Source organism: Rosa chinensis, chromosome 2, assembly GCF_002994745.2.
Source record: "Rosa chinensis cultivar Old Blush chromosome 2, RchiOBHm-V2, whole genome shotgun sequence".
Lineage (NCBI taxonomy): Eukaryota > Viridiplantae > Streptophyta > Magnoliopsida > Rosales > Rosaceae > Rosa > Rosa chinensis.
Window position 1 is genome coordinate 60,754,176 of NC_037089.1, and position 24,754 is coordinate 60,778,929.

General features: G+C 38.3%; 2 protein-coding genes across 2 annotated transcripts; both read right to left on the bottom strand.

Moving 5' to 3' along the window:
* Positions 1-7,259: 7,259 nt before the first annotated feature.
* On the bottom strand, positions 7,260-15,707 carry LOC112184677 (vignain-like). Its single transcript, XM_040513506.1, has 3 exons — positions 15,629-15,707; positions 14,700-15,134; positions 7,260-7,417 (listed from the first exon to the last, which is right to left on the bottom strand). The coding sequence occupies exons 1-3, from the start codon at positions 15,705-15,707 to the stop codon at positions 7,260-7,262; spliced, it is 672 nt and encodes a 223-aa protein (XP_040369440.1).
* A 5,646-nt stretch (positions 15,708-21,353) lies between these two features.
* LOC112187191 (receptor-like protein EIX1) lies at positions 21,354-24,740 on the bottom strand. The gene has a single exon (XM_024325878.2). It carries the CDS (start codon positions 24,431-24,433, stop codon positions 21,488-21,490), a length of 2,946 nt encoding a protein of 981 aa, XP_024181646.1. The 5' UTR covers positions 24,434-24,740; the 3' UTR covers positions 21,354-21,487.
* Positions 24,741-24,754: the final 14 nt, after the last annotated feature.

Genomic DNA, 24,754 nt, shown 5'->3' on the forward strand with positions numbered 1-24,754 from the left:
TCAACTTCATCATAGGCCCAAAACTTGATCTCGTAAAAACCCAAAATCCAAAACTTTGTTACAACTCAATTTATCGTCTTCGAAACTTTAACAAACGGTCGCCTCACTAAACTTCGATAACCTTCTCGGCCCAAATGGAAGAATCTCAGCCCAAACTTAAATTGTCAGCCCAATAGGTGGTCTCGATACCAAAATAATTTCCAAAATAAATTCCTTCACTTAAATTACCTTGCGGAAAAAATCTTAGTGTCGAAAAATTACTTTCGGAAATTAACTAAAATTTTCAGGGGCTCACATTTGGGGTTCAATGCAGACCACACCGGGTTCCAACAGTTGTTGAGGTTATTTGGCATCCTCCACCTTTGGGGTGGATTAAAATAAACTTTGATGGTGCTTGGAAGCATGAATCTGGACTCGGTGGTTATGGGGCGATTTTTCCGGATTATAGAGGGAATTACCTTGGTTCTTTTGCTTCTAATCTTGACATTCCTAGTTCGGTGGCAGCAAAAATTATGGCAGTTATTAAGGCCATTGAACTTGCTTGGGTTAGAAACTGGAAGCACATATTGTTAGAAGTTGATTCTGCCATCATTCTCAACTTCATCCAATCTCCTCATTTGGTTCCTTGGAAGCTTCGTATGGCGTGGAATAATTTCTTGCAGTACATTTCACAGATGCAATTCTGATCTTCACATATTTTCCGAGAAGGTAATCATGTTGCTGATGCTTTAGCAAATTATGGTTCATCTTCTGTAGGTTTTATTTGGTGGGACTTGACTCCCTCTTTTATTCATGCTAATTGTAATAGAGATTGACTAGGACTACCACACTTTCATGTTCGGTAGTTGGTGTCGTTTAGTTGTTTGGCTTTTGCTTGGGAGGTTTGGTTTGGTCCGCCTCCTTTTGTAATCTCTTTTTTTTTTTTCAATAAGTTCTGGGGTTTTGGAGGCTTTCTGCCTCTCTTAATCTCCAGTTCACCAAACTAATAATAATAATAATAATAGCCAATGATTACATCAAAGTTTCTGGACCAAAATCTAATCCAAAGTAAAAATCAAATTTAGACAAATTGTAATCACTCAATTCTTTCGGTAACTCCAATTAAACTTGACCAGAAAAGTAAGAAGAGATGTCGGTGGAGCAAATCTCACTTAAGTACCACTAATCTCAACTAGTTTACTAGACATCATACTTAATTGGGTGAGCCTAGTGAGAAAGAGTTAAGACAATTGTCATTTATTGATTTCAGACATAATTGCCATTACATAATTCTTGGAAAATAAAAGAATATACAAAAAATCTGCGGCATTTTATCTTCATCGCTAGATTTTAAGTCTCCTTTAACTCGATGTCATGATCACCGTTGATCAGATACTCCATAAAATACCATGAAGAGGATGCTCTCTTGATTGAGGTGTATTGACACAATTCATATGGTCCCTAGGACCAATGGCGTTGGAATAGCATCACCATGGCCAAAAGTGGCGCCATGGTGTCCAACCCTTATACCCTCAACGTCATGACTCCTTTGGTCATGTATTGGCCAATTTTGGCGATTACCTTCTTGAGCAGGTTGATCATATGGATCATATTGTCCATGGCGACTTCTTCTAGCCATTGAACTGTGCTCATGGTAGCCATCTGGAGGCCTACCAAATTCTATCTTCACAAATTCGTGGTTGTGCCTTTCAACACAAACCATAGCTCCAATTAGCTGATGGAGATTTGTGATCCGTCCTTCGTTGATTACGATTTGATAGAATTCAAAGAATCTTAATTCAGTGATGGGGAAGGTAGTTAGGGTTTTCTCAATCAATTGTGCTTCCGAACGATATTCAATAACTATTTCAAAGTTAGAGAAGCATAGATTATTCCATCGTGCTTTTAAGTTCGAAAGATTGTGAATGTTAACTAAAACGTTCACAGAGCGCTACCCAAAGTTTTCTAGCGCTATCCTCATTCATGTAATCAAACTAGAGTGTCATCTCTATGTGGAGCTTCATCAGGGTAAGTGCCCTGGAATTATCTATCTCAGTTTGAGAGTCTTGAGCAGTTCCTTTAGAACAGGCTCTTAGATTGTAGACAATGAATCAAGGGCAATTAGGTGGAGCTCAACATTATGAGCCCACATGAAATATCCCATGCCCGTAGAATTCAATGGAGTAAAATCGAGCTCGTTCAAGTTTGACATCCTAAAAAGGAAAGCAAGAACGGATTAGTTTCGGAGTCAATGCTTCCACGAAAACTAATATAAGATTTCTGAGCCTTAATGCTACCAAGAAATCGATTTCCAAGAATATTTGGATTAGACAGAAACAATGATGTTTGAATGGTCAAATTTTGACGCTTACAAACACTCTTAGTCAGTAGCTTACGAACGCTCTTAGTCCGTAATATTTCGATGCTTCACGAATGCTCTTAGTTCGTTGTTTACGAACGCTCTTAGTTCATATTGCGTGAATCCCCACGATTTCGCTTTTATAGAATCGAACCTACGTTACAGAAAGGTGGGATGTAGAAGAAGGGAGGTTGCAAGTCCCCGAAGAAAAGAAGATAAAATTAAAGTGCGGAAAGCAGGAACTTTAATGAAAATACTTACTTGGATTTCTTTTCTTGTTCTTTTTCTTGAACTTGAAGATGATGTAGGAGGAGGAGGACTTGCGGTGATGGAAGTGGTGCGCATGGCCAAGGATGGTGCGTACAAGTTCCTAGGGTTTGGTGTTGCGCAACAGGATGCTTTGCAGAAAAATTTTGGCTTCTGATTTCAGAGTTAGGGCTCGTGCTGATAACATGTTTTAGGATATGAGATAATTAAGAGAGATTGATGAGAGAATTGTATGTATTCCACTATTGATAATAGGAGCCCTATATATAGGGATTGCAAAGTACATACTCTAATGATATAAGGAAAACTATTCCGAATAGGATTCTCTCCTATTACAATCATAGAACTAATCCTAGTTTGATAAGGCACACAAATTAATATCAATATCCTTCAATAGTATTGACGCTTCTAATTTGCACCAAAAATTTTCTTTAGGTCTTCGCATCACTTCGGAGTTCCTTCACCCCATCATTTCCTACCTAGCATACGACTAGCATCCAGGGACTGAGCAACTCTATAACCAGACTCCACAGTATATCAGCTAAAATTTTAAAACAACTAAACAAGCCTATCATCACCTCCTTGCTTACTGATAGATATGGTAAATATAGCATCTGCAGCTGGCATGGATACAATGTTCTGGTAGCTCAGGATGAGGAGCTGCATTTACTAGAAGTATAAATAGGGATCAAGTTTTGTAAGCACCTTATGACCATTATCAGTGCAGGGTTAAGTTCCCTGAAGGATACTCATTCCCAAAGGGGAACATGTCCCCAAGTTTGCCTCAAGAATAGTACAATTTAGAAAATACTTCCCTTGCAGAATCTTTGAATAACATATATACTTTCCAAATGAAACAGCAGCCTCCAACCAAGTTGTGGAAGCATTTCTAAACTATATATAACAAGTTAGGTCCTTAAATTCCAATCCATGCATGTTTCTGTTAATCGATGCCATAATGAATGCACTGCAGACTTCCCATTCGAACCTCAACACCAGAACCATGAAAAGACCATGTTAAGAGGACTTCCACACAAGCACCCTGAAGCCAGAAGCAGGACAATGCATTGGTTGGAAAAGCCAGTGCCATAGCCTTTAAAAGGACTTCCTTGCTTATAGTTGCTAATAAATTTCTTCGCACCCTCGAATTTCCTGAAAAACAGCTCTCTTGGAAGAGCCAAAGTTTTCTCCAAGTATTTCTTATATTTTCTTAGCACATGACTTATCCCTTACTTTTAAGCCAATGATGCTCAAGCTAGGGTAGCAATGCACAAACTGTTTGTTATAGGGAAATCTGTTGAATGTGACAGTCTTTGATTTACTGTTCTCCATGCATGCTAGATTTACCAAGCTGTATTGGTAGTTTGGTACAGGTTGTGACATCCTTCGTCCCAATTTATGCATGCAATGCAGACAGCTAAACTTCTTTCCTGGACTTGTATGTCTTAGTATTGATAGGCTTGACAATAATTTACTATGGTGTGTTATTGAGAATATGAAGAAAATCAACCTGACAAGTTGGGATACTGTGTATAAGCCCAAGAGTAAGGGAGGTTGAAGATGTGCTTGCTAAAGCAAGCTGCAGAAAGGGTTAATGCTACTAGTAAGGCTGCTGTGCAGAGGAATCACTGTTAAAATGCTCTCTTGGTGGAAAGCTAGCACTCAAAATTTTAAGCTTAATGTTGATGGCGCAAGAACTTTCTAGGGCTTGATTGGTGCTATAGTGTGGATTTATGGCTTTTTGTATAATGAAGGAACTAGAGAGATGCTTCAACCTTCACTTAAAAGCTTGGGGTTTATTCATCGAGTTAAAGCTTGCTCATGAGCTTCATATTTTAAGGCTGTAAGTTGATACTGATTCTGTGATTTTGTTCTATCTTATTCAGAGTGAAGATAGCGGTCATCATCTTGTTGTTATCTTGATAAGTAATTTTTAGGACTAATTTCACTTTGCCTCCTCCAACTTTGGGTCGAAAATCATGTTAGTCCATGATCTTTTTTTTTAATCAAGTATACCCCTGCACTTCCGAAATTCATCTTCCGTGCCCAATCCGTCTAAATGTGCCATCAAATGGTGATGTGGCACAGACTGGCTGACACATTTTTTGCGTCCGGACCCACATAAATGGTTAAATTCCCTAAATAACCTTTGGGCTTAATTCACCAAAAAAAAAAAAAAATTCACAATCTTCATCTTCTTTCCAGCCCGATCACCTAAACCCATCTCCATCTTAACACATTCTTTCTAACTTCTTCAAATAATCTTCCTTCAGCTGATGTTCCATTACATTTGACTTGCTCATTAGCAGTCTCATATTTCTCCTTTGCTTCCTTCTCTGCTTTCAATTTTGCTTCTTCCTTAGCCTTCACCTTTGCTTCCTCCTTCGCAGCCTCGAGTGCTTCAATCAAGTTCTTCAATCACTAAATACCCAGATCGAATCTCCAAGACCTTCCCCGTGAAACTGAAGCAAAAACCCAAGCCTCGCACCCCAGAGTATACTCCCAAAGCTCTCGCTTCAAGAAGGCAGTGGCGGCGGCGGCGACCCAGCTCGCCGTGTTCTCGGCTATTTGATCAATTCGGCGGTGCTTGCTGTTATGGAGGAGCTCTGATTGCGGTTTCGAAAGGGCTCGACTGTTGTGGCTTGCTGTCTCTGCACCGGCGGAGGTTGTGGTGCCGGCCAATTGTAGCCGTCGCTGCCTCGCAAGATGAATAGGTAAAGCTCCAATTTTTGGTTTTAATTGGGATATTTGCTTTATCTGGATTGTGAAAATCCAGTAACTAGCAATATCTGGGCTTAAAGAGATGGAGCTTATGGATGAGATTCGAAAGAAGGATGGCGTGGAGGATGGCGGTGGTGGTGGAGAAGTCAGATTCTGTTGTAGTGGTGGAAGTAGCTATTTCCAACATCTTACCAAAGAAGTGATGAAACAAGAAACGGAAGTAGCTACCAGATTGGTTGCTCGTAAGGAGGAATGCGAGAGGTATGGTACTATGGTTCGTTTAATCTCACATTTCTTGTCAAAGTTTTCATCTTTCCTTATTATTCGTACATGGGTTTATCTGAAATTCTTTTTGGTTTGAGTTCTCAGTAAAGTTTATAGATTTCCATATGCTTCTGGTATTTCTGTGTTAGAATGTTGAAGGATGTTAAGGAGAAGTTGGAAAAGGATGAAACAAGTGAAATGGCAGAGACTTCATTTTGGGATGACTGGTAGTTCTTCACTCTATGTCAATTTTCTTCTTTCTGGTACCCATCTCAAAAACAAAAAGAAGATCAGAAGGGATTAGAACACAATAACGAATTGGTTGAGAAATATTTGAGAGAAGTTAGATGTGGGTGTCCAAATCAATTCTGGTTTTGACTCGTTGGAGACCAGGGAGCGTGATGGTGGTGGATGTGAGTCGCGGTGGTGCTTAGAGAAGTGTGGTGGAGGAGCGACTCGAGCTCTCATAGAGAAACCCAGAAGCAAAAATGGATTGATTTCATTAGGAAGGGTGGCAATGCCCATTTTGCCCTTCTTGTGGATTGAAAGACTGAAAAGTGGGTCTGCTTGTCGGTGCCACATCACCATTTGACGGCTCATTTAAACGGATTGGATATGGAAGATGAATTTCGGAAGTACAGGGGTATACTTGATTAAAAAAAAAGATCAGGGACTAACATGATTTTCGACCCAAAGTTGGAGGAGGCAAAGTGAAATTAGTCCTAATTTTTAAGCTTGTAATGCAGAAAATTCGGCTACTTACATTTTCAACATGCATGTGCATATAGCTTATTGCATAAGAATATGTTGGATGCAAGCTATCATGCATATCAATGTGTGGATTACGGGCTGCAGACCACTTGAAATTTGCTAGCATTAATATGAAAGACTTAAAATGGACAACTTACTATCAGAAATATACTATAAGCGTTCAATGAGAGAAACTACAAAAAAGTAAAGGAACACTTGGATGGCCAACAGTTTGGCAAAGATAGGTTAGTATAGTGCATGATGATCTTCTAGAATTTTTTTTAAGAGACTTGGAGAAAATTAGTAGCCATATATTCCTTACAAACTATCAAGTATCATGTTAATTTCCTTACACATGTGATGCTTTATCTTCAAGTGCTGAGCAAAATGAAAATTAGCACTTTGGTGTACTTGATAGGTCATGCAATTACTCCTTCAGTCATTCCTCAATGCAGCGAGCTTACTAAACTCTCTGGTCAATGCAAAGCTATACTATGAAAAATTAGTGCATCTAAACTTCTAATAGTCATGTAACCTCAACTTCTGGATCTTGTTTTAAAATGCCAGTAGTTGCAACAATAACTTGTTTTCTAACAAACCAAACCAACAGTGAGTTCAGTTTGGACTCATAACTCAGAGTGGAATGACACAATGTGACAGAAAGTGAACTTCTATAAGGGAACGAAATGGTGGAAGGATGAGTGAGATTTCAAAATCTCAAATTACTTCTTCTCCTTGTAGAAATAGGTCATCTATAGAGATCTATAGAGAAACTAAACGTACAAAGAGTTCTTAACTTTTGTATTAATGAAACTTAAATGGTAGGGTTTTCTAACAGATATGGTATCTTTTAAGCATTATAAGCATAAGCATTTCATGTACATATCATAATACATAATATTCACTTGATGGATATTATCTATGTAGTGGGATAAGAGGCTGCCATAGCAATACCACACAAGCCTTCCTTCTCAGCAACATCTCTTTGCATTCTTATGTACCCTTCTTCACCCCATTGTGCCCCCCATGAGTTCTTAACCAACCAATACCTAGTCCCATCATCGCTAACGCCATAACCTACTGCGGTAACACCATGGTTTATCATCAATGGCAGACCGCTTGTTCCACAAGTTCCTGTGAAAACACCACTTGAATAGAATTGGAAATCCGAACTACTAGCATCAATGGCAACAGAAATGGGTTCATTAGCAACGACCTTAAGAAGGGCACTTTCACTATTTGCAAGCACATCTTCGTGATTGACCAGTTATCGAGGTTGCATGGCTTGCTTCCTTCTGGGCATTGCATGCACCATCAACACTGGTGTAGGGGTAATTAGCCTAAGTTCTAAGTCCATGATTTTGATTGATGAACTCAAAGGCATTGTCCATCAAGCCACCCTCACAACCTTGGTCTCCACCATTCACATCATAGTCATGTTGAGAGTATATACATCCTACATGGGACCTTGCTAGTGGGTTTAGAGTTTCGGTCACTCAATCCATTACCAATTGGTTTTTGATGTGAAACTTTAAGATGATCAAAGCCAAGCATAGACATCTTTCGAGGTTGGTGAACTCCATGGTAAGCTAGGATATGATGAAGTAAATGAACTACTAAGCAGGTGTACAATGAAATGGTAGTGTACACGGTTTATTTATATGGAGAAGAGAATGGCCTAGATGTATTATCTCGGTGCCCGAACAGTTGAGCTACAATAGCTGTGCCCCATAGAATGTTCTGGTATGGACTCATTGCCTCTTAATATAATTTGATATCAGTCAAGTCACATTGTCATGACAAGTCAGTCGCCAAATCTAATATATGGGATTACTTTTAGGGTCACTTACCGTGTGACTTTAGCAGAGCTCAAGATGATTGGAAGATCATTTGTATACCCTAAGTGATAGCAGACACTTTGTTTTTGAATTAGGAAGGTCGGTTTGTTGCCTGTCTTAAGCTGGGTTCTTATAAAATTCAACGTGTGCATTGGAACATTCTGTTTATTCAATGCTGTTTCTTTGTTTCGAAATAGAGGTATCAGGGTCAAAGTCCTTTAATAACACTCGTGCAGTCATAGTTATGCTGTAGAATGGGTACGCTAATGCTACTAGTGAGGCTGTTGTGAAGTGTGCAGAAGGATCACTGACTTGAAATTCTCTCTTGGTGCAAGAACTTTCAATATATGGCTAGATTGGTGGACTAGTTTGGATTAATAGCTTTACAAAATTACGTATAATGATAGAACTGGAGAAGTGCCTCAACGTTCAAGCTAAGGTTTGGATATTATTCACTGAGTTGAAGCTTAGTCATGAGTTCGTATTTTACAGATGGAAGTTGGGACTGATTCTGTGATAGTTTTCTATCTTATACGTAGTAGAGGCACTTCATATTGTTACTAAATTGATCAGACATGAGTGAATAGCTCATTGCATAAGAATATTTTGGATGCAAGATATCCTGCATATCAATTTGGTTTAGAAGCTGCAGACCACTTGAAATTGGTTAGCTCGAATATGAGAGACTTAAAATGGACAACCTACTATAAGAAATGGATTAAAGTATTCAAATGAGAGAATACTAAAAGCAACAAAACACTTGGATGACCAATATAGTTTGGCAAAGATAGTGTTCCAGCATCTCAAATCTCATGTTATTATTTCGCTTCGACGTGTGATGCTTGGCTTCAAATGCCAAAAAGATAGGAAACTCACAGAGCAAAACGAGAATGAGCATTAGTATATAATTTACCTCCATTGGTTAGAATATTGTTCATTTTCACTTTCATGTACTTGATAGATCATGCAATTACTCCTTCTAGATGTAGCAAGCTCACTGAACTCTCGGGTCAATACAAAGCTATACCATGAAAAATTTGTACATTCAATCTTTCTAACAGTTTTGGAAATATAGCCTCAACTTCTGGATCTTGCTATAAAATGCCAGCATTTGCAACTAATCAATAGAGTTCAGCCAGGACTCAGGACTTGGAGTGGAATGACAGAATAGAATAGAGAACTGAACTTCTATAATGGAACGAAATGGTGGAAATATGAGTGAGATTTCGAAATCTCAAATTACTTTTTCTCCTAATAGAAATAGGTATATATACAGATACATAGCTAGACAAACTAAACATAAAAGGAGTTCTTCATTTTTGTATTAATGAAACATACTTGGTAGTTTTCTTACAGATATGGCTTTTAAGTATTATAAGCACAACCAGTTCATGTACAGTTCATAATAGACACCTAGAAAGGATAGTAGCTACATTGATTTCACTTGATGGTATATTACTTATGTAGTGGGGTAAGAGGCTGCAATAGCAAAACTGTTAAAGTTAATGCTTAGTTTACATTAACCTTATGCTAGTCAGTTTTAAACTCTAGTTAAATAAGTTGTTGTAAGACATTTAATGCTCCTTGACTTTTGTATTTTGAGGGTGGTATCTAATATGGCAGCTGCATCTCTAAAACAGAAGAGGGAAAAATCTGATCAGAAATATCAGAAGAAACAGAGGACTGAGCATCAGAGTGCTACAACCACTTTCTCAACAATATCATCTTCTTCTAGTATATATCTTTGTTATTATACATCACTTCTATATCAAATATATATTGGTGTATGTGTGTGATTGAGTGCAGGAGATAAAGATCAACTGATCTAAGAAGCTAATCAAGGCAACATACCTGATTGGAGTTGTGAAGAGCAGTTGCATAACAAGGCAGTAAGCTTGGATCAAAGGAGGTGAGTAATAGCTCAACCCCAACATCTGGTATAAGAGCTTAGTCTGATCAAGGCTAAGCTGGGTGCTGTGATTTCTGAAAAAAGAAGGATAAATTAATCAAGGTTCTTGAAGAATCAACCATGGCAAGTTCAAGCTCAAGTGGTAGATCTTCAAACTCCAATATTTGTTAGAGAAAATTTCAATTTCTAGAGAATCAAGATGAGGATAATCCTCAAATCCAATGATATTTGGTATCTAGTTGAAGATGGTTTTGATAATCCAACAGATACAGAAGGTTTGACAGAAGTTTAGAAGATGGAGCTGAAATTGAACATGAAGAAGGATGCTAAAGCTCTTGAAATAATCCATGGAGCAGTCTCAGATGAAATCTTCCCCAGTTTCTCAAATGAGGAGACTTCAAAATCTGCGTGGGATGTTCTAGGCGAAGAGTACAAAGGTACTACTGAGGTTAGAGCTGTGAAACTTCAATCTTTACATAGAGATTTTGAATATACTAGAATGAAAGATGGTGAATCTCTTGAAGATTATCTTACTAGGCTAACAGATATAGTGAACCAAATGAAATCTTATGGAGAAACTCTAGATGATAAGAGAGTAGTTCAGAAAATACTTATTAGCTTATCAGAGAAGTTTGATTCCATAGTTTCTTTTATTGATATGACAAAAGATATTGAAACTTTAGGGGTTCAAAAAGTCATTGGTTCTCTAAAAGCCTATGATCAAAGGTTTAATAAGCGTGCTGAAAGTGCAATGGAGAGTGCCTTTCAAACACTTAGCCTTAGTTCAAAGAACCCTAATCAACCTAGTTCTTCTCAAGGCAAAACCAATGTACCTAAGAAGAATTGGAAAGGAAAAAACAAGAAGTGGGAAAAGAGGAACAACAATGAAGAAAAGGGTAGTCCAAGTTATAGTGCTATGGTGAAATGCAAAATTTGTGGAAAGTTTCACATTGGTGTTTTTTGGTTTAAAGGACAGTCAAAATGTCAAAACTGTAACAGGATTAGACATGTGTAAAAGGATTGCAATCTGAACAAGCATCAAGCAAACTTCACCGAAGAGCAAGACAATGATGGCAACATGTTCTTTGCTTGTCAAGCAGCAACTATACTGAAAAATGAAAATGTTTGGTTTGTTGATAGTAGCTGCAACAATCATATGACAGCAAATTAGTCCATTTTTGTGGATATTGATAAATATGTGATCAAAAGAGTAAAGATGGGCAATGGTGATCTAGTACAAGCAAGAGGAAGAGGAACACTTGTTGTTGAAACAAAGAAAGGAAGAAGATTCATAAGAGAAATGTTGTTGGTTCTAGAATTGGATCAAAACCTTCTAAGTGTTGGGCAACTTCAAGAGAATGGTTACCCAGTACTTTTTGATGATAATTCGTGCACAATCTATGAAAAGAAAAAGAAAATGCAGATTGTGGCAACCATCAAAATGGAGAAGAACAGAAGTTTTCCTATCTCTTTCAAATATCCAAGCAACAGGGCTTTGAAGGTTGATGTTCTAAATGACTCTTGGCTTTGGCATAGGAGGTTTGGGCATCTAAATTTTCAGAGTTTGAAGCAACTACACAGAGGAATATGGTGCATGGTTTACCAACAATTCAAGAAGCCAGTGAAGTGTGTGAAGGTTGTGCTATTAGGAACCATCATCGAGAATCATTTCCTAAAGGGAAAGCTTGGAGAGCATCTACACCATTAGAGACATACTGATGTGTGCAGTCCAATGAAGACAAAAACTCATGGTAGCAACAGGTACTTCATAACCTTTATTGATGATTTCTCTAGAATGATTTGAGTGTATTTCTTGAGACAAAAATCAGAAGTGTTCATTGTGTTAAAAAAGTTCCAAGTAATGGTGGAAAGGCAAAGTGGGCATCTTATCAAGGTCTTGAGAAGTGATAGAGGTGGTGAATACAACTCAAGGGAGTTTGATAAATTCTGTGGAGACATTGGGCTCCAAAGGCAACTCACAGTGGCCTACACTCCACAACCAAATGGAGTAGCAGAAAGGAAGAATAGATCCATAGTCGAAATGGCTAAGTCTATGCTGCATGAGAAGGGGATGACACATGAATTTTGGGGTGAAGCGTACATACTGCTGTTTACCTAATGAATAGGTGTCCTACTAAAGCAGTAGAAGATAAAACACCATTTGAAGCATGGAGTGGTAGAAAACCATCAGTAAATCACTTCAAGGTGTTTGGTTATGTTTATTTTGCTTATGTTCCAAAAGAAACAAGGCAGAAACTTGACAAGTGAGAAGTGCATTTTTGCGGGTTATAGCACACAAAGCAAAGGCTATAGACTCTACAATTTAAAGAAAAAGAAGGTGATAATCTGTAGAGATGTTATCTTTAATGAAAAAGCCTCTTGGGATTGGAAGCAAAATGCAATCCAAAGTCCCAACATTGAAATGGAAGAAGAGGTGGAGAATCAAGAAAATGAAGTTGAAGTTGTTGGATGAACTCCAGAACAAGTTACTCCAATGGGCAATCCATAATCACAATCATCCGGATCTTCATCACCAAGTTCAACTCCTATAAGAATGAGGGATTTGAATGATGTCTATGCAAGCTGCAATTTCTGTGTCACAGAACTAGAAAACTTTGAAGAAGCAATGCAAGCTAAAGCTTAGAAGAAAGCAATGGTGGAAGAGATAAATGTGATTGAGAAGAACAACACATGGGAGCTTGTGAACAGACCAAGTGACAAAGAAGTCATTAGAGTGAAGTGGATTTACAAATCAAAGTTGAATCCAGATGATTCCATTCAAAGGAACAAAGCAAGGCTAGTTGCAAAATGGTATGCACAACAACCCGAAATTGATTACTAAATCTGCATTCCTAAATGGAGTCCTAAAGGAAGAGGTCTATGTTGATCAACCGGAGGGCTTTGTTGTTAAAGGAGAAGAGATAAAGGTGTACAAGTTGAAGAAAGCTCTTTATGGCTTGAAACAAGCGCCTAGAGCATGGTATGGGGAGATTGACTCTTATTTCATTGGGAAAGACTTTCAAAGAAGCCACAATGAACCTACTCTCTACATCAAGATTGAAGGTAAAACTAACATCCTCATTGTTTCATTATATGTTGATGATTTAGTGTTTACTGGAAGTGATGAGAGTTTAATTAAGAAGTTCAAAGAAGAGATGATGAAAAAAAATGAAATGAGTGATTTGGGTCTGCTGCATTATTTTCTTGGAATTGAGATTAGTCAGAATGAAGATGGCATATTCATATCTCAAAAGAAGTATGCAAAAACTATCCTGAAAAATTTTGGGATGGAAGGATGCAATTTTGTTCCTACACCATTGGTGGTTAATGAAAAACTTCAAAAAGAAGATGGAAGCAAAGAAGTGGATGCGTCAATTTATAGAAGCTTAGTTGGGAGCTTATTATACTTGACTGCAACAAGGCAAGATATTATGTATGCTGCAAGTTTACTATCAAGATTCATGCACAAGCCTACTCAAATTCATTTTGGAACAACAAAGAGGGTACTAAGGTACATTCAAGGTTCAATAGATTTTGGTATTATGTTTGAAAGGAATGTGATGCCAAAACTATATGGATTTTGTGATAGTGATTGGGGAGGCAGTGTTGATGATTCAAATAGTACTTATAGCTATGCTTTCACTCTTGGAATAGGTGTGTTCTCATGGCAGTCCAAGAAGCAAAAGACAGTTGCTTTGTCTACTGCTGAAGTTGAGTATGTATCAACATCATTGGCAACTTCTCAAGTAATATGGCTGAGAAGTATCATGGAAGATGTTGGTGAAAAGCAAGGAGAACCTACTCCAATACTTTGTGACAACAAATCTGCAATTGCGATGGCTAATAATCTGGTGTTTCACAATCAAACCAAGCACATAGCTCACAAACATCACTTCATCATAGATGTTGTTGAAGACAATGAAATTGATGTGGTATATTGCAGGACGGAAGATCAAGTAGCTGACATTTTCACCAAAGCATTGCCAAAATAAAAGTTCCAGTATTTCAGAGAGCTACTGGGAGTCAAGAAACAAAGCATTAAAGGGGAGTGTTAAAGTTAATGCTTAGTTTACTTTAACCTTATGCTAGATAGTTTTTAACTCTAGTTAAATTAGTTGTTGTAAGACATTTAATGCTCCTTGACTTTTGTATTTGAGAGTGGTGTCTAATATGGCAGCTGCATCTCTAGAAATAGAAGAGAGAGAAATCTGATCAAAAATATCAGAAGAAACAGAGGACTGAGCATCAGAGTGCTACAGCCACTTGCTCAACAATATCATCTTCTTCTTGTATCTTTGTTATTATACATCACTTCTATATCAAATATATATTGGTGTATGTGTGTGATTGAGTACAGGAGATAAAGATTAACTGATCTAAGAAGCTAATCAAGGCAACATACCTGATTGGAGTTGTGAAGAGCAGTTGCATTACAAGGCATTAAGCTTGGATCAAAGGAGGTTAGTAATTGCTCAACCCCAACAAAAACCACACAAACTTTCATGTGCCGCAACATCTCTGTGCATACTTATGTACCCTTCTTCACCCCATTGTGCCCCCCATGAGTTCTTAACCAACCAATAATTAGTCCCATCATCACTGACGCCACAACCAATAGCAGTAACACCATGGTCTAGGCTTGTTCCACAAGTTCCTGTGAAAACACCACTTGAATAGAATTGGAAATTAGATCCACTAGCATCAATGGCAACAGAAATGGGTTGATTGGCAACGACCTTAAGAAGGGCACTTTCACTATTTGCAGGCAAATCTTCGTGTCCAGTTATCGAGGCTGCATGGCTTGCTTCCTTTTGGGCATTGCATGTACCATCAACACCGGTGTAGGGGTATTTAGCCTCAGTACTAAGTCCATGATTTTGATTGATGAACTCAAATGCATTGTCCATCAAGCCACCCTCACAACCTTGGTCTTCACCATTCACATCACAGTCGACCAGCTCTTGCTCGGACAAAGAGATTAGTTTACCTGTAGTTAGTTGAGTGATTCCTTCCGTGGCTGCCACTGCTGAAAATGCCCCAACAACATCTTGTATGTAGATATGACAAATTCTTACTAGTTAGACTAGTATACTTTAATACTACAAAAAATGGTAGTTGTCTTTTCATCTTTAAATAACAATGAGAGGATAGATAGTCATGGATTTCACCTGTTTACAAGGATTTTGACAGATTATACACTTATATGCTCCTGGCTTGCCAAATTTTTATACCCTACCATTTCCCTTTGTTGATTGAGAATATATACAGTAACATTATACCATGTCAAAAGAAACTAGAAACTTTTTTTTTTCAAGTATTAAAAGCTATCCCATGGTGCAAGGTTTGATATGGAGAACTGAGGATGGAAGTTCTACTAAATTAGTAAATTTTGATAATTGGTCTGGCTGTGGGATATCATAATTTAGCCACCAATCATAGTTATATTGATGCAGATAATTGGTTTTCCTTACATTGCCTGCCACAGTTGTTGATCACATCCTCAGTACTTAGTATTAACGATCTATTGCAAAATTTTCTTACTGACTCCTTGTCTGAAAATGGAAGGAGGTTTAGCAGCTTCATATACCCAAAAAGCTACAAATCTTTTCTTAAGAGTCATTAGAAATGAGCACAGATGGGAAGAAAGCTAACTAAAGATCCTAGTTGTCATTTTTGTGAGGGTCATCAGGAGACGTTACTTTACCTACCGTGTGATTTTTCTAGAGCTCAACATGTTTGGAAGTGATGGCAGGCACTCTCTTTGTAGACTGGGAAGGTTGGTTCACCGGGAACCTTAAGTCGAGTTCCTATATATAAAATTGAGTTCTAAGTGTTTTAGAGAAATGGGAATTGAGAGAAAATCGTTGTGTATTCTCATTGATAATAGGGGCCTCTTTATATAGAGGATTACAAGACATATAGTCTGAATCATACAAAGAAAGATCATCTCTAGATTCTTCTAAATTAAACCCTATTACCACTATGTCAAGTAACCTAGAGTTTGGGCCAGACACATAAATAGAGATTTATTTGAACACTCCCACTTGTGTCACCCAAACGTGATGCTTCTCTCGTTGCCTCGCTAAAAACCTTGCCGAGTAACAAAAACCCAGTGGGACAAAAATAACCTTGGTCGAAGGGGAAAAAGAGCACAACACACCTTCACGTTTCGAGACCATACATGTAGACACCTCCCCCTGATGTCTACATCTCCCCCTGATGACTACGGTCATTGGAGTTTGGATAACTCCCGCAAATGATGCTACCAACATGTTTCTCGAAAGTGAAATTTAGGCAATGACTTAGTGAGCAAGTCTGCCATACTGTCCTCAGATCGAACCTAGTTCACTTTGATCTTAAGGAGAGTTTGTTATTGCTGATTATACTTGGTGTTGTCACTTTTGATGTAGCCTTTGCTTCATTTGTTCAAAGCAAGTAGCATTATCCTAAATGCTCGTAGGCTTATATGTCGTAGACTTCAAATTACAATTGTTCGAACATGCGTAATTATGGATCCAATCCATATACATTCACAAACCACTTCGTGAAGAGAAAGAATCTCTGCATTATTAGAAGATATAGCGACTAAGGTCTTTTCCCATGGTGAACACTTAACCGAGGCATAATCGTGTTCTCCCAAAATCCTTCATCTCAAACTCGGATATCAAGTGTTCAGCGGTTTCTCTTAACTCTTTAAGGGCTTCTAATGAAGATCATGTCCAACATGAACCACGATGGAATCCGAAACTTGTTATGTAAACGCGTGGGCATATCCCTTCCCAATCAAGTAGTCATTTTAGCGAGAGTTTCAACCTCTTTGTAAACGCGCTCCATGGTCTAGAGCTACTTGACTTGGGTAAATGAAGTTCACCATGAACCTTCATGTATATTATGTATGTAGATCCCTATAGAGATACGTAGTGACCACATTTGTAAGCTGGATGTTCAGTTATTCAGAAACTACCAAACTGACAGGGTAGTGGAGTGCAATGACATCCATTACGAGAGAATATGTCTCATCGTAGTTGATTCCAGGGCGTTTTATGAAAAGCCTTGCACCATAAGGCGAGATTACCATATCTTTTTCTCACTACGTTTTCTAACGAAGACCCATTAGTCAACAGGTTTTATGTTAGGAGCTGTTGGCATCACTAGCTCGAAAACCTTCCTCTTCATTAGAGAATCCATCTTAACCTGGATCACATCTTTCCATTTAGGCCAAATCTCTCTACGTTGGCATTCATTCATCAACGAAGCGTGTTCGATATCATCAGACTCAACAAACTTATGCGCAACGAAATGTGCAACTACATCAACAATTATGATGGAGTTTCTATGATGCGGCTGAAATAGTCTCACAATTTAACCCTGCAAAATGTAGTTGTTAGTATAGGATAAGCATGGATCGTTCAGTCAGGGGATTGTAGGCTGCACCTAAACAAAAAGGTCAATTTAAATTAGTAATTAATAAAACAAGTATTAACAAGTATTTATCTACAAATTTACACAAGAAACAACCATAAAAAGGGAGGATTCAACTTTTGGTTTCTAAGTTCCTACGAAATAAAACAAAAAGATAAATATATACATGTGATCGACTTCTTCACACTCAAATCAGAATTTCCATACCATATCAACATGCAATGAATTATTTCAATCTAAACAACCTAAAATCCTGCCAACACTAAATATCAGAAATGAATTCGAAGTACAAGTCTGAAGAGATCGAGTACCACTTTAATTCTTCTTTTGAATCTCCTAAGTTAGGAAAAGTCCATAACTTAAAATATTTCATATAAAACATCACGTTAATACTGAAGAGCATCTGTCAACATTAAATATGAATCATTAAGTGTAATTAGAATTATGAATCCAAACATGTATGCATCCATAAGAAGTTACAAATGCACAAACATGTAGCATATAATTTCGACCATTGTACATAGCCTTTACCACTTCAATTTATGCCCCAAAACGATTAGGTGAATCAAAACAAAAATTTGGCTTTATTAACCTGCAGATTAACATAGTTATTCAACCAAAATCATATGCTTAAAGATATAAAGGATGGCACAAAATCAGATTGTAAAGATATCATAAACAAGTCAAGAACATAAAGAAACAAATCTGAAAATTACTAACATAAACTCATTCTCAACAAAAATCCAATTCCAATAACAAAGTTCATAATCAAAATCTGAAATTCAATACTAAAGAGTACGAAACCAGAAATAAGGGCCATGGATTACCCTTTTTGATCTTCAAGGAAGCTTGGAGAACGTCAAGAGAACACAAGGCTTGGCCTTCAAGAATACGAACAGCTTTGGAGAAGTCATAAAACTCTTCACGACAAGAGACTTTTTCTGAATATTTGGAGAGGGTTTTGGAGAGAATAGAGCTAAGCTAATGAACTGAATTTTGTATGAAGAAGTGATAATTTTGGAGTAGAGAATGGCTGCTATTTATAGTGAAATTCTCCTCTCTTGTGATGCAATCATGACCAACCATCTAGAGGTGATTTCTCCTCCAAATTTGCTTGATTTTCTCATGACAAAGTCTTGATTTTTCTGATCTCTTTTCCCCTTAATGACTCATTGTATATTCCTTGAATAGTGACCAGATACATCCCTTATTCCTCTCCTTTAAATTACACTAATATCTTCTTCCAATTGTGCACATAATGAACTCCTACAATCAAGAAAAAATCAGAATTTAATTAGTGTTATAATCAATAGGAAATAAGATAATTAGAATAAATATTGAATATAACACTCCATTTTATCTCAATGAATTCTTCCTGATTTATGCAAGTTTTCTTTTCTTTTAAGTTTTCCTTGATTTCATCAGTCAAGAGTTCTTAATGTGATGGACTCCTAAATTCCCTCTTTAAAACAAGAAAATTAGAAATAGGAAAGTTCAAATGAAGAAAGTTTCCCTAAAACAAAATAGGAAATATATCCTAAAATGAAAGAGGAAAGTTTCTAAAACGACTTGTCCTTAATTACGCTCATTTCTGCTCTTTTTCGCATGTTTTCTCCATTTCCGTCCTTGAAGTACCTAAAAACAGAAACTATGTTATAATTACTAATTTTAAGAGAATAACTAAACCAAATGAGGGAAAATACATATTAAAAACGTTGGCGCCCTCTCTTTGGGGCTCGATTATAATTGGATTTCGGAATATGCTCTGTTCCCACGGATCTCAAATTATAGTTCTTCACAAGGATGTTGTCATGCTTTTCAGCGACATTCATAGCTCCAATGAGCTCACGAAACCTTGTGATCCATCTTGTAGTAACATTGATTTGATAGTTCTTAGCAACCATCAATGCAGAGACGGGGAAGGTGTAGAGAGTCTTCTCAATCAACATCGCATTTGTGATTTCTTTACCACAGAATTCCATTAAGGATTTAATGCGAAGTGCTTCCGAGTTGTAGTCAAGAACTGACTTGAAATCACAGAAGCGGAGGCTATGTCATCTCACTTCTAGGTCAGGAAGCATGGAGTCACGGACGTTGCCAAATTTTTCTTCGAGTGAGACCCACAACTTTCTGGGGTCTTCTTTATTCATACACTCGTACTGGAGCGAATCATCCATATGACGAGTCATTAGGATGATGGCTTTCGCCTTATTTGCCTCTAAGGCTGCTCTATTTGCTTCCAAAGTTTGAGCTTACTCAACAGTTATCACGTCCTGGCTAGGCTCGAGAATCGTATCTAGGATTCCATCGACCTTGAGATGTTGGCGGACATCACGAACCCACCCGTGATATCCAGAGCCAGTTGTTCATAATGGAGCAAAGTCCAATTTGTTCAGGTTACTCATCCTGAAAGAGAACAAGAAATTAGGGTTAGTTTCGGAGCATAAAAGGCTACCACGAAAACATATAAAATTTCTGAGCGTAGTCGCTTTCAAGAAATTAGGAATTTCCAAGAGGTATTGGATTAGATCGAAACAATGACATAAGTGGTCGATCATAAATTCTCTACAAACTCTAAGTTTGGAGATCTTAACAAGCTCCAAGCTTAGAGTGAGCACGAACCCCCACAGTTCGGCTTACCTATGATGAAGAAAAGGGGGGTAGAAGAAGAGAGGTTGCAAGTCCCCGAGAAGAAGAAGAGAAAAGAATAAAAACTTCAAAAAAATGGGAACTTTTAGAAAAGTTTTCCTCTTAGAATTGCAGAATGTATTTAGTCCTTGTCGTAGGATTTGGAGACGAGCTTCAGCCCTAGTGCGAGCGAGCAGACTTGTAGGATTGCAGCGTGGTCACGGAGTGGCGGAATCGAGGAGTTGTGGGGCCGCGGGGTCTTGGATCCGTGAGGCTGCTGGGTCATGGGGTCGCAATGTCGTGTGGTCTCATTGTCACGGGGTAGCGGTTGAGCTAGCGTGAGAGCAGGTGAGTACACGCGGGCACTGCAGGGGCAGCGAGGCTAACCTGGTTGGGGGCTACTGCAGGGCCGGGGATGCTGCAGAGCTACGGGTGGCACCTTTGATTAGATTAGATAGGGTATAATTTTTAGGGCTAGGGTTAGGGCTCGTGCTGATAACATGTTTTAGAGAAACGGGAATTGAGAGAAAATCGCTGTGTATTCTCATTGATAATAGTATAGAGAATTACAAGGCATAGAGTCTGAATCATACAAGGAAAGATAATATCTAGATTCTTCTAAATTAAACCCTATTACCATTAGGTCAAGTAACCTAGAGTTTGAGCCAGACACATAAATATGGATTTAGGAGGAAAGATAATATCTAGATTCTTCTAAATTAAACCCTATTACCATTAGGTCAAGTAACCTAGAGTTTGAGCCAGACACATAAATAGGGATTTACTTGAACACTAAGAAAAATTTTATTAGTTTATTTGTGTTTATTTAAATTACAAATTTTACATCCAAACAAACAGAATTTATAATTGATATGGGAAATATAAATGATGGAATTGTAATTTCAGCATTAAAAAATTGAAATTGTTTGATCTAAACATTCGGAGTAATATGACTTGTTTATGCTTAATTTTACTTGGATGTTTATAAAAACAGCATGCTTATTTTTTTACCCTGTGTATTTACCCCATTGAATGACGGACACATGATAATCGATCACTAAAAATGATCCCTTGATAAATAATAGTTGGCAACGATTTGGCTTCAATTTCAGAAAGAAGAAAATAATAATTTGTGTGTGTTCTACTTGGTATAGTTCTATGTACTAATGTACAGGCCTAAGACTCTAAGAGTAATGACCATGGCGTGCAAAGGTAAAAATAAGAGAAGATGCAAGAAATTGTAGTTTAGTTTAGAACAGAAAAGCTTACAAACTCTTATTAGGAACAGAAAACAACAAGCTTACTCCTAAATGACCAAACACAAAAAAAAAAAATTTGAAGTAAAACTACTTAAATTTCCTGTGCCCCCTGATATTTCCGTATACAAGCAACAATCATTTTGTCAGTGAAGTGGAAATATGTCTTCCTCCAAGGCTTGCTAATGACCAAACTCCCACAAACTCCCCAGAACCCCATAACGAAACCGATCACCATGCTGATGATGAAACCCCACATTTTAAAGCCAGTGTCTTCTCCACCTCCACTTGGACCCTGAGGAGTTCCGCCATTGACTTGGCAATCAGGCAACGGAAAACCACAAAGACCGGCATTGCCTTCATATACTGATGGAACTAGGGTGTTAAACTGGTTGCCTGTTGGGATTTTCCCAGACAATTTGTTGTATGAGAGGTTTAGATAACTCAAGAATGTCAATGAAACCATGCTCTGGGGAATGGAACCTGAAAGCTGGTTTATTGACAAATCAAGAGATTCTATCCCCACCATGCTCCCAATCCTTGATGGAATTACTCCTGTCAGATGATTCATGGATAAATTCAAGGTCCACAACTTTATCAGGCTCGTGAGCTCCCTCGGCATCTCACCTGATAAGTTGTTGTTTGAGAGATCTAGGCTATTAACAAGATAAAGAGTGGAACCGTAGTCTTGCACTCTTCTTCTTGCCACGACCTTCAACTTTCCCTGGTAAAGGTATGATGTATCTTTATCTGAGAATACAGATGTTTTCAAGCCACTCAAGTTACCAACACAGCTGGGAATATGACCAGACAGATTATTTTGTGAGAGATCCAATATGTGAAGATTGGAAAGGCCACACAACTGTGAAGGAATGCTTCCGGTGAATGAGTTGGAACTCAAGCGTAAAATCAACAGAGAGGGCATGCTTTCTCCTATCCACGCCGGAATGTTTCCAAAGAACTTATTTTCCCCAAGATCAAGACTCTTCATGCCAGTGCAGTTTCTCAGTGAAGGAAGTTCGCCTGACAAGTTGTTACTAGAGAGAATCAAGAATAAGAGTGAACCAAGAGAATCCATGGATCTTGGAATTGTACCAGAGAGACTGTTGTTTGACATATCTAACAAATACAAGTTTGGTATACTGTTCCAGAAATGAGGAATTTCACCAGACAAGTAATTATTTGAGAGAACCATGGTTGTCAGTAGGCTTAGATTACCTAGAGACAGGGGAATGCTTCCACTCAAACCATTCCTAGAGATGTCTAACTCTAACAAGGACGGCATCACATCACCAATGTTTGAAGGAATTGGCCCTGAAAACAAATTATCCCTGAGGTAGAGCGTTGTAATATTTGACGACCAAAGTGGGAGGGGGCCCTCAAACAGGTTTGTACTCAAATCAGCATTACCACGATAGCTGAACCTTAGCGAGTTAGGCAACTTGCCGCCTAGTTGATTGTAAGCAACATTTATTTCATCTAATAACAAATCCAACTGCCAAAACCAATCTGGTATGGTATCTGCAATCTTAGCATTATTGAGGACCACCGTGACAAGCTCAGTCTGATTTCTAAGCCATGCAGGAAATTTAGGACCCAATTGACATGATTCAAGGATCAAGTATCTCAATTTGAAAGGAGGTATCCAATTAGAACTAATGTTGAAAACTAGGGAAATGTTTTGGGAGGCTTGCTGGATTACCACCTCTTTTAAGCTTCGAAGTTTTAGAAAATGAGCTTCCGTTATAACACCTTCCCATGTGGTTTCAGAGAGATCTACTGCAACGAGTGATGAGAGCTGCCCAAAACTTTCTGGGATGACTCCACCCATTTTATTTCTTGCAAGATAAAATTCCTCCAAAAATGTCAAGTTTCCAATAGATTCTGGGATAGAACCCTGAAATGAGTTGGACCACAACTTGAGGTATCTTAACTTCTTAAGAAGTCCCAATGAATTAGGCAAATTTCCTGTCAGACGGTTAAAACCTAAATCCAACCTCTCTAAGCTGCTGTTTGTGCATATAGACAAACTATCAATGAACTCAGTTATCTCACCAGTAACTTTGTTGATTGAAAGTTTAAGAGACTGCAAATTGCATAGCATTCCCAAGTTTCTTGGCAACTGACCTCCGATGTCTGAATTCTCTGACAAATCAAGGTTCTTCAGATGAGTCAAACTCCCGAGTGTTTCTGGAAGTTCTCCATTGAGATTGTTCCTACTTAGGTCAAGGTTGACTAGTTCAGTCAGATTGAACAACCAGGGAGAAAGTGTGGAGTTGAAACCATTGGCAGAGAGGTCAAGAACCAAAAGTGATGTGAAATTGATATGAGGAAGAGTAGGTGGAAGGATGGAAAGTCCACAGCCAGGCAAATGCAATTCAAGAAGTGAAGGGAGCATATTAACAGTGGGAAGCCAATATGGTGCAGCCTTGGTAAGGTTTGCTCCTCCCAAGTTAAGAAACTGTAAGTAAGAAAGACTGGAAAGCCATCTGAGATCACTCTCAACAGCATTATTACTGAGATCAAGATGAAGCAATTTTGAAAGGTTTCCAAGATTGGCGGGAATTACTCCACCAAATGATGCACCAGATAGATTGAGATATGTTATTTTTTCTAGTGATCCAATGAAACTTGGAAGTTCTAGACCTCCAAAGTTATTCATGCTCAAATCCAAGTAAACCAAATCTTTCAAGACAATCAATGAAGGATTGATCTCACCTCCTAAAGCAGGGAGTGTTCCATCATCACTCTCCGAAACATCTCCATATGGGTTGCGAAGATTAAGGCTGTCCACGCGTCCAGTTGTCTTGTTGCAGCCTATACCTCTCCATTTGCAGCAATCTACTCCAACCCAAGATGAAAGCCGGTCTGAAGGATCAGCGAGTCCCTCTCTGAGCTTCAGAAGGGCTTTCCTCTCGATATCCATGCAACCCACATTAGCATCTGCACTGCAGAAACCAAGTGTGACTGTGTCAAGGTATGAGGTTCCTGACAGTAGTAAAAGTGAAAGAAGCAAGAACGATGCAGTACTGTGTCCCATGCTTCTTGCGTTCTTATGATGGTATATAGAAAAAAAGATATCTTTGCAAATATTCAAAAGAGTCCTATATATACAGAACCAATGCAATTCATAGTCGAGAAAATGATTAGAAGATGAGGACTACCAAACCATTGATACTGACATTCACCATAAAAAATCGACACCATCGTCCAATTCCAAGGTTTTGGAAGTTCTATTAGGGGGGATTTTATAAGACCTAAATCATGGAACCTGCCATGAAGCAAAGACTTCCAAGTCAGTGTGATGCCGACCCAGACATCAGAAATACGATATATATAACCTGGGGACATTTTCAACCTT